At 40.0% G+C, this 16531-nt stretch overlaps 1 protein-coding gene across 11 annotated transcripts in view; it reads right to left on the bottom strand.

Moving 5' to 3' along the window:
* The window catches only part of kcnt1b (potassium sodium-activated channel subfamily T member 1b), a 123334-nt gene extending 108054 nt beyond the window's left edge, over positions 1–15280 (bottom strand). For 3 of the 11 annotated variants that reach the window (XM_088076472.1, XM_088076478.1, XM_088076482.1), the window contains exons 1-3: positions 13742–14481; positions 9861–9972; positions 7064–7231 (exon numbers count right to left, since the gene is read on the bottom strand). In XM_088076472.1, coding sequence (XP_087932598.1) covers positions 7064–7231; positions 9861–9972; positions 13742–13814 — 353 coding nt within the window. In that variant the 5' untranslated portion in view covers positions 13815–14481. Of the gene's footprint in view, positions 1–7063; positions 7232–9860; positions 9973–13741; positions 14483–15149 lie in introns of those variants that run through there. The other 8 variants (XM_088076468.1, XM_088076475.1, XM_088076481.1 and 5 more) reach the window with 4 other exon arrangements.
* Between the last annotated feature and the right edge of the window lie 1251 nt (positions 15281–16531).

The raw sequence follows: 16531 nt of genomic DNA, 5'->3' as shown, positions 1-16531 counted from the left end.
TAATTCAAGAAACAGCCCTGGAGCCATCAAAAATTTGAGCAGGGAGGTGGGTGCTGGTAAGATGGAGGGCACTTTCCCATGGTTCATTTACACATTCTCCCTACATTGTTATTCAACAAAAATGAAAATCAGTAAAGTATCCCTTAAAGAGAGACACTTCATTGAGTCAAAATTGAAATTCACACACTGCATCATGAATAAAAACTGGGTAATGATGTGTGTGAAAATATTACCACCACAATTTATATTATAATATCAAAATGTGGCACAAGATGGAAAAGTATATTATAATTCCAATGTAACTTACAAATGAAGCAAATAAAGCAGTTGTTTCACTGTTATGTGTTGCATGAGACCAAGCTCTTCAAATCTCTAAATTTAAAAACAAAAAAACAAACAACTTTGTTATTGTATCTATAGTTTGAAATTAGAAATGTGTAAATTGATATCATAAAGTACTTGATTGATTGATGATTTTTGAGTAAACCCCACCGTGATTCTGCTCAAGAAACACAGGAGGCAACATCTTTATATTTCTGATACCTGCAAAAACAGAGAGCAGCAAAAACTAAGCTACCATCCTGTATGCAAATGAGCAGAAGTTTTGCACGGAGCACGAGGGCCTGCAGTGTGAACACAGCCTGTGAGCACTCAGTCCTCCATGACTTATTGAAGCTAATCATCCTCCTCATATCAGTGACACGCATCAGTCAGCCCCCGATCTCTCAGGTTCCTTCTCCACCATCTTCTATCTGTCATCGTCCTCTTTCTCTTTCTCTTCCTCTGGGATTTTGTTTTCCTTCTGCTCCTCATCTGCCTCTTTGTCTTTGTTCTCTATCTTATCATCAGCCTCCTAAACTCAGATGGAAATCAGCCAAGCATCAAATCCCAGCAGTCGCTTCTGACACAGAATCAGTGCAAACAAACAGCTGCTGGCAGCGTCAGTGTACAATTGTTGTCACTTTATTCCAGTTTGGTTTTGTGATATCTGCCCGGACAGAAAAAAATCTATACGAGGCCTCTGAGAGATGCCGCCCCTGTCCTCATGTCAAAACACGATGTAACAGATATATTTTGTCAAGAAAATCTGTGGTTTCAGAAAGTTTAACATCAACAACTTGAGTTTATAAAAAAAATATCAGAAAAAGATGATTATTGGGCTAAAAGCAAGCCCTCTCTTGCTGCTGTAAATCTGTCATATTACAGATCAAACACTTTCACAGCAACGAGTGAATGGTCCGTGTCTGGGACTAGCTGTTGCTCGACAGCAGAACATGCGTCAGTGCTGGGTCACCATTCAAAGTGCCACTATGTGACTCACTACGACACGCTAAGAGTTGATTCAGTGACCAATTAACACCACTCGCTCTGTTGACATTACTCCCATCAGCATCCAGCTTGTTAGGGTAGAAAAACCCCCAAACGAGATTAGACACGCGAAAGAAGGATAGACTGAACCAATTTTCTTCCTGCTGCTCGTTTTTATTTCAACCCAGTCGGCGTGTATATAAAAGTGTTGGGTGGCTTGTTTCTATTTCTGACGTTGACTGAGGCTGGCCCCCCTCCACTGGCTGACAGACTGAGAAATAAGCCCACACACACACTGGGATGTATAATCAGACACTCACAGGTGCACACACCGCTGTGTGCACACTGAGAGCACAGGCATGCACCTGCACAGACAATACCGACACACACACTCACAGACCAATCGCTTGTCAGACTTCATGACTTCAGCGTGATTGCTCCTCTTCAGCACCCACACAGCTGAGCCGTAATTACGGCCCTCTTACACCCAACCCTGAAGATAATGACAGCTCAGGAGGGAGACCCCCCCACTCTCACACACATCCACACTGCACGCCCACATCGTCACCACAGACACAAACACATGAGCAGAAATATGAGGACACACAGACTCTGACAGCACAGAAGGGCTTATCGACTTAATACTATTGGAGAGACACACTGAGAAACTTATAAAAATGTGTAAAAACACACAAAAACCAGTCAGTTGTTGCAAAGCAATATTAAAACAAAATGTTGTAAACAAATCCCCAGTTTAGCCACATCAATCTAAACTATGTATTTGGAAGTAGTATTGTGATGTTAATGACAATACAGTGAGACTATATAAAAAAAAGTCAACCAGTAGAAATTTTACCACAGAGATTATTACCACATTGGGAAATAAGAGAACAATATAATTCTGCTACACAATATTGCAGTGTGTATTTTTCAGACCTTTCTCTTATCTTTTTTTCTTTCTTGTGAAATACTGCATTAGTTTTAAGTACTTTGGCCTTTAAGATTTGCTCAAATGTTACTTTTTTTTTTCATATGAGAAAGGAATATTGCCCTTCATTTGAACTGCTCATAAAGTGCAATTTCTGATGGGGGCTGTCTCTAGCAAAAAAGTAAAGCACTGACTGTACTAGACCAAAGTGAATAACGTGGCAAATCACTGACAGGATTTAAAGGTTCTGTATGCGTCATTCAGAGCTTTAATGAAGCATCAAACTGCTATTTGCTTGGTAAAGATATAGTGGAGTAATAGCTGCCTGAGCAGAGAATGAAGTCACGCAGCCTCCGTGTGTGTCCCCACCAATCCTCCAGTTAACACTGTTGGCTCTGTCAGTATTGTTGCCATTGTTTATGGAGTTAGCATCATGAGGTAATGTATTTCTCTGAATTTCGCATAGAGCTTCTTCAGTTTAGGGGAATTTCTAAGAGAAGCTGGCTGCTGGGAACTATACACCTTCAGCGGCTTTCCTTTCATTTGCATTCACACCACTACTATGGACTCTGCAGTGACACACTGTAAACTGGCCGGTGGTTGGTATAGCAACATCACCACTTAAGCAACTTGTGCTCCGTAAAGCCTGCACTTTACTGTCAGTCCAGTTGTCCGTGTTTTATTTCTTTTTTCAACCTGTTGTTTGTGTTTACACAGCTGACTGGGTTTTAAAAATGTGAGCGGTGTTGCTGCATTTGCTGTAAACGTTAAATCAACGTAAACTTACAGCATGAATCAGTCACTCTGAAAAAGAAGCTACAAAATGGTGTTCTTAAGAACCATGATTGTTCCTAGTTTTTGTGGCCCAGACATACAAAACAGGGTCTCTTAGAGCTATGAGAAAGTTCACTGTTCCAAAAAGGCCTAATGTCATGAATTAAGGAAGTAAAACTTTATCACTTTTCAAAACACACACTTAAAAAGTGCTTGAATAAATAAATCAAGTTCTATAAATTATATTTTACAGCACAGGTCATTGAGAGACAGACAAGACTAAAACAAACAAAAAAAAAAAAACATAACACATGGAGTTTCTCTACAGATGTGCCTCAATGCATCTGTTTTTTCATTTGCTGCATTGTGAGATTCCTGTCTGGATATTTTGTCTATAAACAGTTCCTCAATTGATTTTCCTGAACATTCATATCATCGAAGTACAGCAATATAAAAATAAATACATACACCATGACGGAAGACTTTATCCATATCGCCCACTCCTTTGTGGAAGTGAAAACAAAAAGGTGTCAGGATGGGTGGCTGTAAACATTTGTTTTTGCACAGCTCTTTCGTTGCTCAAGTTTGACTTTCTACAATCACATCTGTGGATATGCATTCTTCATGCAAAGGACCTTAAAAACTTTAATGTTTTGGATGACAAGAAAAAACTGTCTTTTTTTAAAACCTGTTTGCACATTTGGCTGCTCTCACTGTTGTCTAACAGGACTCCCTTCTAGGAATGTTATTATGTCTAGTGAGTTATCACTGCCTGAGTCTTTCCACCCACTGCCTTCTACTCTCATTGCCCACTATGACAGATGCATAAAACAGATGCAAAAGGCCATCGGGGCAAGGAGGGGAAAGAAGGGGGGGTCTGACTCTTCCTCTGGGGGTTAATTTGTTTTCAGGCTTTACACTCGACGAGGCATCAGCATAGGAAATAATCAACATCACAAACCGTGAGCAATCGCATGGCATGCAAAGAATCATCAACCAAGAAATACAGCAGAGCATTTCCAAAGCCACGTGACGTCATTGGCTTCTGTTTCCACTCTAAAGCTCGGGAACAAGCAATTAGAGAACAGCTCCATAACCTACTGTCAAGAACGGTTACTTCTTTTACATCTTCACTCATTTCATAACACACATTGGACAGAGGTGTGTGTACCAAGCAGTTTACAGCTGTTATTTGTTTTGCAGAAACAAAGGATGTTGTGATTTTCATGTCTGGATTTGTGAACTACTGTATATAGCTCAAGACAACACACACACACACACACACACACACACACACACACACACACACACACACACACAAGTGGATGCAAACACACTTACAGGCTCAGGATTACATGTGTCGGTAGCCCGGCAACAGACCCTAATTACCCTTTAAAATTGAATAGTGATCAGCAAAACAATTCACAGGGGACCTGCTGGATGAAACATGCACACAAACGCGCATAAACACAGCATCTTGAGGTCTACAGGACGCAGCATACGTGACAGTCTGTCAGAAGAGAAATGTTACTCTTTGTCGACTGTATTTCCATGTAATTACTTTGAAGTGTCATTTATACTGTATGTCAATGTTGCTTTACGTGTCTTTGGCTTAAACCTATTTGTTATATAAACAGCACTGAAAAAAATGGCATGAAGCAAGGAAAACAAAGCCATTAAGATCTTTTGTCGAATACCGGAAAATCACAACATCCCCTGGGAAAGCACACAGACCAGCGTGTGGGGGGATATGGTCAAACAGCGAGCGGCTGCTCGAAATGTTATGTGAAGACAAAAGGGCTTGCATTGATATAAAACATACTGACAGCAATTTACTGCAGGAGCCCGGGAGACAGAGAGCGAGTGAGCAGATAGATGGAGAGACAGAGAGAGAGAAAAGATAATGGCAAAACTGAGAGTTTGATTTACTTTCACACAAAAATCCTGGTTTAAAATGATTTTCAGTGTCCATTAAAACAAGATGCAGATCAATAAGCTAATTGCAAAACACAAAAGCCACTGAAGTTGATCGACACATTGTTGAAAAATGGCTGCTGTTGCTGTGGACAACCAAAGCCTGGAGTCGAGAGATAACACACACAATGACCAGTCTGTCAAGTGTCAACTTTTAATCAGCTGGGCCACTAAAGGCTGGGCCTGATACACAAACAATTTAAAAACGTTTATTCATTCATGTAACCCTGATTCTCTAGTAAAAGACACCAAGCAAGGTTCGAAGTAAAAGGGTGTATTAATACTGTCAGTTCTGTGCGTTACAAGAAACAGGATTCACAGGTTATAACACTAAAATTTCTACATGTATGTAAGGAAAAACAACAGCTACTGTAGTGGAAGTAACAGGACTCACCTGAACTGACCCTTTCAGTTGAGGCGAGACTGCTGCCTTTTCTTTTGTCTTTCTTCAGTTTCTCTAAAAAAGAAGCACGCCAACCTTGGTCCTCAAGGCAACAGCTGATGATAAATCAACCCTGTCTAATATGTCAAATGCCTTCAGGGTCCAGGTGGCTGCCAAAATTAAGGGACTATAACAGCAAACAGCAGTCTTAAAGAGACAGCTAAACCCAAAATCATAATTACACATTTTGTCTCTTACCTGTAGTGCTATTTATCATTTTAGATCAGTGATTCCCAACAGATGGGTCATGTTTCAAAAGTTGGTCGCGGGTCCATTCTGACTCAGGAATGTGTCAAAAAACAAATTTATTTGAAGTATACACTTACAGACTTTGCTATGGGCCTAATTTATCATGCCAACCTGTTCTTACTAGTACTGCAACACGCTGAGCATCTGCAACAATAGTAGGCACTCTCATAAGGTCTGTGGATTATCTTGGGTAACTGGGTCATGATTTCTGGACAAAGGCATTGCTGTTGAGTTTTTCTCAGACACAAGACAAGTGCCATTTAATTCCATTAAATATGAGAGAGGGCAGACATTTATACAGCTGATATCTCCAACACTCAGCAACTCACACCAAAACAATCTAGACTGATAAATAGCACTACAGGAAAAATAAAAGGAAAAATACATTTTTTTTATTTGGGGTGAACTGTCCCTTTAACAAGAACAAAGTAGATTTGACATTGTGATAAAGTTCAAGTAATGAATCTCATGCTAGCTTTAGTGGCAAAGCAACAGGAAAACTATCAAGCAGCGCTCTTAATTTGCTCTTTGTACGCCAGTATTGAAGTGTCTGCTGATCGCTCAGTGATGGCTTTATTTCAGCACCATGGAGAGCTCCGAAGCACTTGGCCAGGGCTGATGCTCGGCTAATTCTCCCCCTCTTGGGTAGCAAACAGCATCTGTTGGTCTGCCTGTCCAACCGCAGCAATCATTTTACTCTTAGGAGACTCCCAAACACTCCAGCACTCTAGTGACTGTAGCACCAGTCAGAAAAAGCTATTTCATGCTCCGTTCAGAGTGGAAAATGCAACCTGAAAAAATATACTCTAAGCAGTCAGACCATATTAACACTATTTGTAATATGCCTTGTATTTCTCTCACTATTTCCTAAACTGTGCCAAGGTGACAATTAAACAAGGTCAAATTCACACAGACAGAGAGAACTATTTCTTTCTAACAGTACACCAAATATTCCACAGCCACAAGATCTGTGCAAGTTGCAAGACTCCAACTTTTATCACTACAAAAAAACCTCTCTCTGTTTCTATTTCCACAGTTCTACCCACCTACACAAAAAAAACAGCAGCTGAATACAAGTCACGCCACATCTCCAGGGGGTTGTCATGAGCAGTCATTCTGGGAAATGTAGGAAAACAGTAAATGAAGCAGATGAGGCAGCTCGGGGGAATGTGTGTATAGCAATATAAAGTACAACATTCAGCACAAAGTAACTCCTGGGATGTGTGGAATATAATAAACAGTTGAAAGCAGTGTTTGAAGTATCCGGGGAGATCTGAACATAAATTAGGTGTTTGCACGCACAAACACAAACAAACACTAAGTCCCCGCCAAGAATATCCCTGAGCAGACTTTCATACACTGCATGTAAACTGTGTTTTTCATGCTACCTGTCATCATTCTGAAATGTCTGGTCCCCCAGGAGCAGGTCCCTGAAGCGATAGCGAGGTGGAAGAGGAGGAACCTCGGTGTCCACTTCCGCCATCTTGAGGGCCGAGATGTCCAGAATAACACCAGAGTTGCTGCTGTTGTTCCTCTGCAGGGTCTCAGTGGGGGGCCTGCGGGACGAGAAGACAACAGCGTCTTCTCATCAACATGACAGCTTGAGAGCGTGTTACATTCTCATGGTGACATTTTAGCACAATTTTCCAAGTTAACAGATGCAACAATAAAGCACCTGCGATCTTTATTACACATGCAATCATTTAAAAGTCCATTACTGAGAAGAGAATTGAGTGTTCTTGGAAGTCTATAGGCAATTACAGGGTTGCATAATGAATAAGAACACTAAAGTCAAATCAATCAACGTTCATGGGGACTATATGTTGCACTGAAATCCCCAGATGCCAATTTATTCATCGAGGGCAATAAAATGTGTAAAAAAACCTACAGCAAAGAAAGAAGAGGTCTATTGATCTGTTCCACAAATACTAATTCCAAGTGAACATGCATATATTGAGGATGATGCAGTAAGAACAACTGATAACATTTTTATTGTGGGCCAACTGAGTACTCTGAACACTTGAATGAAGATTCTAGTTGAACTTCTAACAATGTTCTGTCTACAGTGTCAAACAGCTGAGAAACAGCTGAAACATAAATGATTTCATTTGTGAAAAAAGTGTTAAGTGTGGAGCTGATTCTGTGAATGAAAGCAAGTCATGCATGAAAGTCTAAACCAGATGATTCAATGTAACTGTCCTCTTTCACGCGTCATGTATTATTTAACAAAATAAAATGAACTACAATTATATTCATTATTCAAGAAGAAACGAGTGAACTTTCCGCCATCAAATAGGACACTTAAAGGGACAGTTCACCCCAAAATCAAATATGCATATTCTCTGTCTTCTCTGTACTGCCATGTATCAATCTAAATCGCTTTGGTTCGAGTTGCAGAGGGTTATATTATATACAGTATATAATGAAACTAGATAGCACTCAGCTTTGGTCCTAAAAGCACCAAATAACACATTTGAAAAAGTCAACAGCAACATCACTCTCCAGGAATCATGACCCGATTCAGGATTTTGGGATTATTTTCTTTCTACAGAACTACAACCACCAACTTCATCATATCAATCAATCAATCAAATCTTTATTTGTATGGCACTTTTCATACAAAGAGTAACACAAAGTGCCTCACAGAGATTAAAAACAATAACAGAAATGAAAAACATTAATGAAAATCAAGAAAAATACAGACAGCCTGACCCTCCCACCCCCACCTAGACGTACGCAACAACACACACACAATCATGTAGATATTCCCACACATATTCGCAAAGGCACCCGAACATCCACCCTTACCACCCACACACACGCACACATACACCAACACACACCAATTGTTACTAAAGAGACATGGCTAGGCACTGAGACCTGAGGCGAGGGAGAAGCTACCTTTGGGGGCCAACCTCACTGAGAGAGGTCACGGTCCAGCACTGGGCGCCGCCACAGAGACCATCCCAACCCGGGCGGACAGGAGTGCCCGCACCAAGATGCCGAGCCCTCTAGCCACCCGGGCCGAAACAGTCCACGGTACAGCACCCCCAATGGTGGACCAGAGACCACTCCCAGTCCGGTAGGCCCCGATGAGGAAACACTGGAGCTAAAAACTAACACAATAAAATAAGGTAAAGAACATAAAACCTAAGAACGTAAGGGACTGAAACAGTAAAATAAGACAAAGAATACAAGTGCAACTCATAGCAACTTTATCATGCTTGTGTGTCCCTCTGTATCATTTTGTTTCCCCTTTATAAATTGGGAAGTTTTTGAGAGCCCATGAACGCAGTGCAGGCAGGGCTCTCCATGAGTTTTTTTTTTTTTGTCTTTTTTTCTTAGCAGCAGTTTGTAAAACGATGGGTGGATAATTGATGTGTGGATCCATTGAGATCAGATCAGGTCAATGGATGAGAGGAGCAGCCGCTGCAAGTGAATGCAAACTTTTATTCCAAACAGAATAAACGGTTATATTTACTTTCAATGTGCCTGACATTTTGCTGCTTCATCTGTGCCCAGAGTGTCCTTTGTGCTCCTAGAAGTGCAATGCATAGTCATATGGTAAATATATCCAAATTAAAAATTCATTTGTGGCATCAAATGTTTTAATAGTGATGCTCTGCTGTCATGAGCATGAGCTTCTCATCTACGAGTAGCTGCAAGCTTCCTTGAATGTGATCAATTGGCAGTTGAGTTCGGTAGAAAGAAAATAGTTCCTACATGAAACTGCTCACAACAAGGTCTGCGTACCTTGACAGGTCATGATTTCTGGAAAGAGACTTTTCTTTTGATGCTTTAAAATGTATACTTGGCACTTTGAACATCACATGCCTAATGCCATCTAGTTTTATTATAGTGGAGAAAAGGCAGACATCTCTACAGCCGATATCTTTGACACTCGGCAACTTACACCAAACCTATCTAGACTGATAGATAGCACTACAGCTAAGGGCAAAAATATGTATTTTTGATTTTGGGGTAAACTGTTCCTTTAACTCTTGCTTTACTGCAGAGAAAAATATAAAAATACAACCCACCTACATAAACATAACAGTATGTGTGCATGTGATTTTGTCAAGTGCATGCATCACTGGCTATATACTGCGTTCATGTGTGCAAATGTGTTCCAACCATGTAACTCTATGTCACAAGTGGGGGAATGAAGCGCCTCAGGGAAATTACCTGTCACCATGGGAACTCGATGATCGGCGTGGAGGGCTTGAAGATCGGCGTGGAGGGCTTGAGGATCGGCGTGGAGGGCTTGAGGATCGGCGTGGAGGGCTCATGGCTGCCTCTTGTAGAGGAAATGAGAGAAAGAGAGACAGGGTGGAGAGAGGCAAAAGAAAGACAGGGAGAGAGTTTAAACACACTCATTAAAAATTCACCTCTTTAAGACTTAGCGAGGATGTAACATGATTACAATCACTGCCTGTGTTGCAGCTTAACTCTTCTCAGAGTTCTGCAAGACCTCTGAAATGTGCTGCTTTTTAACCAGAGAAGGATTAAACTGACAAAATTTAAATGTACAGTTTAATATTAATGTGCTCACTGTACCACACATGCCCGATTGCTGGTGTTTTATTATTTATAGTGTATGTTCTGATAAAGTGGAAAGTGTATTTCAGATAGGTTAAGCAGCTAATGTCTACTTTTATGTTTATTGAAGGCACTCTAGAGTATAGGATTTAATATGAGGGGAGGAAGCAGCCCCTTATCAAGGTGGTGTTAAACCCACTTTCTTCCCACAAAGCAAAACAAGACGAAGAAAATTACTTCAGAAATAGGGCGCAGATATTTCTGCCATACCTACAATGTATGTACAAAAACGCATGCTCTTTCTGGCTGAGCATGATTGGCTTCATTCGTGTGTGTGTGTGTGAATCACTGTTCAGCTTATGTCACAAATGGCTTTACGTGTCCATTCACATGATTTATGAGTGTATCCTGTTGAGATTGCTTTGATTTCCCCTCAAAGGCTTCCCCAGAGGGAACAATAAGAGGGTGATACAGAGCTGTGGATTTGTGTGTGTGTGTGGTCATCATAATACAGTGTGGGCAGCCTTGAGTGGGCTAATGGCACCCAGAGACATGCTCTCCCTGATTAACAGTGAAAGCACAGGCCCTCAGAAGCCAGAGGAAAGAGTGTGGAGATATGACAAATTAGTGTGCTGATGAGGAGAGGGGAAGAAAACAAGAAAAAAAGGAGGTCGTTGCAGAAGTGTAAAGAACACATTGTCCCCAATATGTCCTTTACTTTAGGGGAAAGGAGAGGTTGAGGAGAAGCAGATGACGAGATCAAACGCAAAAAAGGGCTGATGTCTGCAAGTCTACCATGAGATTAAAATGAGCCTTGTAAAAATACAGAGTCTGCAGCCTCTGAGGGACGGCTTCAAGTGACCACAATAATAGAACTGCTCTCGGTATGAGACTATCTCCACTTAATGGATGAAGCATACAGCACATACAGACCAAAGAAAGCAGATGGAGCGAGATAAAAAGAAGAAAAATGCATGCAGGGCAGAGGTAAAATTAGCTTCTAAATAAATCACAAGATCCACAGTGAGAGCAACAAAAACACAATCAAGACTAACTTATTATAACATCTTTTCCTCTGAAGTATGTTTTGTGGAGGGCCAAATTGATGCCACGCTTAGGGACTGTTCTGAGCAGGACAGTGGCTGGGATGTGACTTTTTTGTTTTGTTTTGTTTTGTTTTCATCTTGATCTTCCGCAGAGCTGCAAATATTTTTCCTTGAGCCTGTCTCAGTGACCGAGGTTAAATGCATGAACCTCCCTCCACCATAAATAGCCATATTTTTGGATATTCACACCAAATTTAGGTATGGAGCCAATGCAATGAGCAAACAACATGGAGGGAGTTATCACCAAAACAAACAGCTAATTTCTCAAGCAAAATGCAAATCCTGCAGTTTACTGGAATATGAGTGCATGACAGCCACATACAAATCCAACATAGAGTAATACTCATCACGCACACGTCACAGCGCGCTTACAGTCGGCATTAGCAACATGTGTAAACAACAACCATTTCCTGAAAAAATGAACATGCACAACAGTGGCAGCAGTCTCTAGAATAATTTTAGCAATTCCACAGAGTAGCTGTTATCAGATTTTTAAAAATTCACCCTTATGACCATAAGTCAAAAGCTGAAAATTAAATCCTGAAGTTTAAGTGTATGAGAGTATTCAAAACACATAAAAAATTCTACCATTTAATGTTGAGGGTGCCTCCCGTACGGCAAATTGGTAATGTAAGCTACTTGCTGTTCTGTGAATGTGGGTTTTATTTTTTTCACCTACGCAGGGACAACAGATGCAAACTAGCTGCCAGGTAACTGGTTCATTTACATTCAATTGTGTGCTGCCCCTGTAAAAAATATACAATAAAAAAATCCATAAAAATATAACTTCCTCCCCAGTGCTAAGAAAAATATTTGAAATGCCTCCACCATTTTGAACCACCCGCCCCCCTCTCATAAATAACAAACAGTCTGCTGTTAACATAAATTATAATATTTTAACTATTTTTCCAACTCTAGACAATATTTTTTTGAGTGATAGCAGTTGTAGAGTAGTCTGTTTCTACTTCATATCAACCCTTTGAAATCTTACCAAATTGGCTTGATTTCTTTCAAGAATACGGAAATAAGGCAATGAGCAAAGAAAAAAAGAAATAACCCAAAACTTAGTAAAAAGTACAGTAAAATTACCTGAACATTTTTTTTCTTTTAAAGAAAAGAAAAATAACTTTTTTAAAAAAAAAAAAGACTAAAAAAAACGCTTAGAAAACTGTAAAATTGTGTACCATAAATTAAAATATGTAATTATAAAAATAAATAAATGAATACATATATAGATCATCTTCCCCTAGCTTATTCATTTTTACCCCTAAACAACTTTCATAGCTTTTAAAAAATGATTTTCTAAATCTACTAATTTCTTGCAATTTGAGAAACTTTTTCTTTTCTTAAAACTTTTTTATCAAGTTTTTTCATTGCCTTTTCCCATGTTTTTGAGAGAAACTGCACCAATTTGCACCAAGGTTTAAATGCTTGTGATGGGCATCTGACAGCAGCCCAAGGAAAGTGATGGTATTCCAGGTTTCAAAGGGTTAATTACTAATGACAATGATTATTTTTAATTTCAAATTTCAGAATTATAATGGAAAGAAAAATGTTTTAAGGGTAAATGAGGTACGAGATTGCATTAAAAGCATCAAAATAGAGATTGTTCATTAAAAATAAATAAATAAATAAAGATGGATGATTACCCGTCTCCAAGGACCCCACAGAGATTTGGGCTGAGCCCCCAATGTCCTCAAATCCTTAAAATGCCCCCGCTCAGTAGAGTTTTATATACTACTAATCAACCAAAACATGCAAGTGGCATCAGTGACCAGAATATATATATATATATATATATATACATGCATATATATCAGTAATTTGACATGGTGGCTGATGATGACACACAATACGACCATTTAATGCTGAAGGTCCCTCTGCTAAGCCAAATAAAAAGTATAACTCCCTCCCCAGTGCTTACAATTTGTTTTAATAAGCATCAAACAGAGCGTACAGAGAATCTGGCTAAACCCCCAATGACCTCAAATCCTTAAAACGCCCCTGGTCAGCAGAGCTGCATATACTGCTAATCAACCTAAACATGTGCAATTCAGAGTATAAATATTGAAGTGACACTTTGGACACCTAAGGAGAACTTAGGACTTAGTGGGACTAGTAAAATGCTGAATAAAATATCAAAAAAGATACAACAAAACAGTTTTAGAAGCTTAGTGGTAGCTTATCATTTAAATTCAACAATATTAGGTCAGAAAATGGTTCACACAAGAGCAAGACAGCTGCCAGTCCTTCATAAACAGCTTGAATAGCAAAGTTGTTGCTAAAGAGACACAATTACAGGCGGATACACAAGGTAAATAAACTTACAAATGAGCTCCACAGCCCCTGTGGGTAAAGTCAGGTTTCCCTGAGGAACACAGGTTAAGTCACATGTGTTGACTTGTCGCTAACTTGGTTTACCTGGCTGTGTCCCCGTGTCTGACCGAGGTCCCATCATCGTAAACATGGTTTTGACAGCCTCCATACACTGCATTGCCAGTGTGACTGAGGATGTTTCCCGTTAATGCGCTCCTGCAAAAGCTCTGTCATCGCTGGAAAATGGTAATTATGAAGGGGAGGGATGTCAGCAAACAAAAGTCCGACGGAGTTTAGCATAAAGCGTCCACTCGGGTCACTGTAAATCCTCGTGGTGTCAACACACCTGCGTTTGTCAAGCTAGCAGCATGTCACTCAGCTAACTCTGTCATAGCTCTCGTGCTGTGTTATTTAGGTTGATGAGGAAAAACTAGTCCCGGTCCTCGGCGCTGATTGGCTGACACGCCTTCAGAGGCGTTCTAATTTATCGTACACCTGACAGTTAATTTAAATATCAATGCGCGAGCCCGGAACCGCCGCCAATACTGAGAGACCTCATTGTCGCCTAGCAACAACTTTAGTTGCCGGTGTTGACGAACTACATAGCTGCGCGGAAGAGGGATGAACTGTTATTTTTAGTCCAATGCAGTCGATTTAAAAGCTGATTTTCCACTTGATTTATTTTTTTAATTAGCTCGCAAATCCCGTTTAACCGTTTTTTAGCTGCTCTAACTGTAACGTCACAACAGTGGGTTCAAAAACACAGTAAGTACCGCTTCCTATGTCTCTCTCCGTTGCTGTCTCCTGTCATATAACATTGAAAAAGCACATCATGTAAACGCGCTGCTGGTTTCCATGCTTTGCTGTCCTCTCCTCCCCCAAACAAGGCAGCAGCAGCAGCAGCAGCAGCAGGGCGCTCAAGTCACCTATGGGTGCCTCGCCATCTACTGGAGAAGTTTGCAGTGATTTGGTGTCTACTGAGGATCCGTTTGATGCTGACAGCAAACTCATCAAAAGGCTTTTAGTGAAATGAATAAACCTAACAATAGCAGCTGTAATTCTGCATCGTCATTATTTTAGCCCACCCCATTTGCAAAATAAAGTCACCCTGTCTGTGCTGTAAAGATGCAAGTCCAGACAAAATAAGACTGTTGCATAAGCAGTGCAATGGTGTGAAATGCTAGTAATGATCCATGCACACTGTGTCTTCATCAGTCAGAGTCATCTGGTGGTAAGAGGTGGAAAGTGCAACTTTGCTGTACTTGTGAATGCCATAACAGTTACATATCAGTCTGTAAAAACAAGTAAATCTGTCTTACCATGGCATTAGATAGCCTATATATAGACATTTTCCAAAAACAATACATTGGAATTAGACAACAACAGACATGATGTGATGATATTTATTCATTTCATCTTATATTTTCCCATTATTCAACATCAATGCATGCAAAGTCTTGGCAACTTCTACAAATCCACAATCTCCTACTAGGCTACATCTTTTAAAACATACCTGCAACAGCTCTGTCCTCTGCTATTTGCCTCACAATCGTCCCCCTCAAATTGAAAAAAATATTCATTCTGTGTGCGCTCAGGGACTGATGGGAGACACCGCTGGCTCGTGTGTGTCTCCGGAAAAGCCGTGTGTCGCTCTGTGTGCGTTTCCTTGTGCTCAGCCTCTCCACATTTCAGCCCATTATTCTCCAGGGGAAAGAGCTCTGAGCGTCATCATTTCAAAGCCCACACAGCCACTTATGCTTTCCCATGCCAGCAGTCAGATCTCACTCACTCGTTTATCTCACTCAGGATCTTGATTCCCACAGATTTTCTTTTCCACAACTTGCTCCAGCTGATTTTTTTGTTATTTTACAGCCCATTCTGCGGCTGCATTACCTACTGGTAAATGTGAGCTGGATGATGAAACATTATGGAGTTATTTGTTTACAGTCAGTGCTGAAGGGGGGTTGAAACTATGATAGCATCACAGATATTCACAGAAGCTGATACAAAATGTAATGATATGATACATTTCAAAGGAAAAAAAAAAATATTGTGAGCAAGTCAGAACAGCTCATAACATATAAAACACTTCACTCCATCATTATGCCTTTTAACAGACAATATTACTATTAGAGATGTTCCTATACAATTTGTTTCCTCTAAGTAGTGATTTCCGAGCACTGATCCAATACCATTGTGTTAACAATAATAAATAAAAGCTGTTCATCAAGAATGTATGGAGGTCAAATGATTGCTATTACTACTGTATACCTTGGCTTAGGTTATAAAACATATAAGAATGAATGCCATAGAACTTTCTTTTATTATTTAACAATTAGCTAATGACTAATGTTACGGTATTTACACCATTTAATATTACACCGAGGAAGAGAATTAGCTCAAAATCATGTGCTTATAATTGCACTTAATGCAGCAACAGTGTGTGGACCTTTCCTCATGTTTTTTATTGCTATCTTTTTTTGTCCAGGGCATGCCTTAAACTGTTTTTGGATGTGCACCACTACTCTGTTTTTCCTAACCTTACACTTGAAATCAAATATTCTTGGCTGCCCTAAAACAGTAGTTGCCAGAGGCTAGTAGTATTGATTTGCAGTAAAATTGGTATTGGATCGGTGCATCGACTTGCATACTACTCAGTACTCTATCCATCATTTAGGTAGTAAATGTGGACTGCTGCATTTCCAATATTGGCATTGGTATCGACACAACTGTAATTACTTTATTTTGAAAACATTCAGTAAAATTTCTCTACTTCCAGCAGCCATCTTAGTTTCTCACTTCCAAAACACCTTTGTACAAAATATCAAGGTTAAAATTACTACTTCCACTGAAGGTAGTAAATTACACTCAGAACTTACAAATCCTGCATAATCA

This window comes from Plectropomus leopardus, chromosome 4, assembly GCF_026936395.1.
Source record: "Plectropomus leopardus strain MGB_pleo_1.0 chromosome 4, ASM2693639v1, whole genome shotgun sequence".
Taxonomy (NCBI): Eukaryota; Metazoa; Chordata; class Actinopteri; order Perciformes; family Serranidae; genus Plectropomus; species Plectropomus leopardus.
This window is presented reverse-complemented; position numbering and strand designations above follow the sequence as displayed.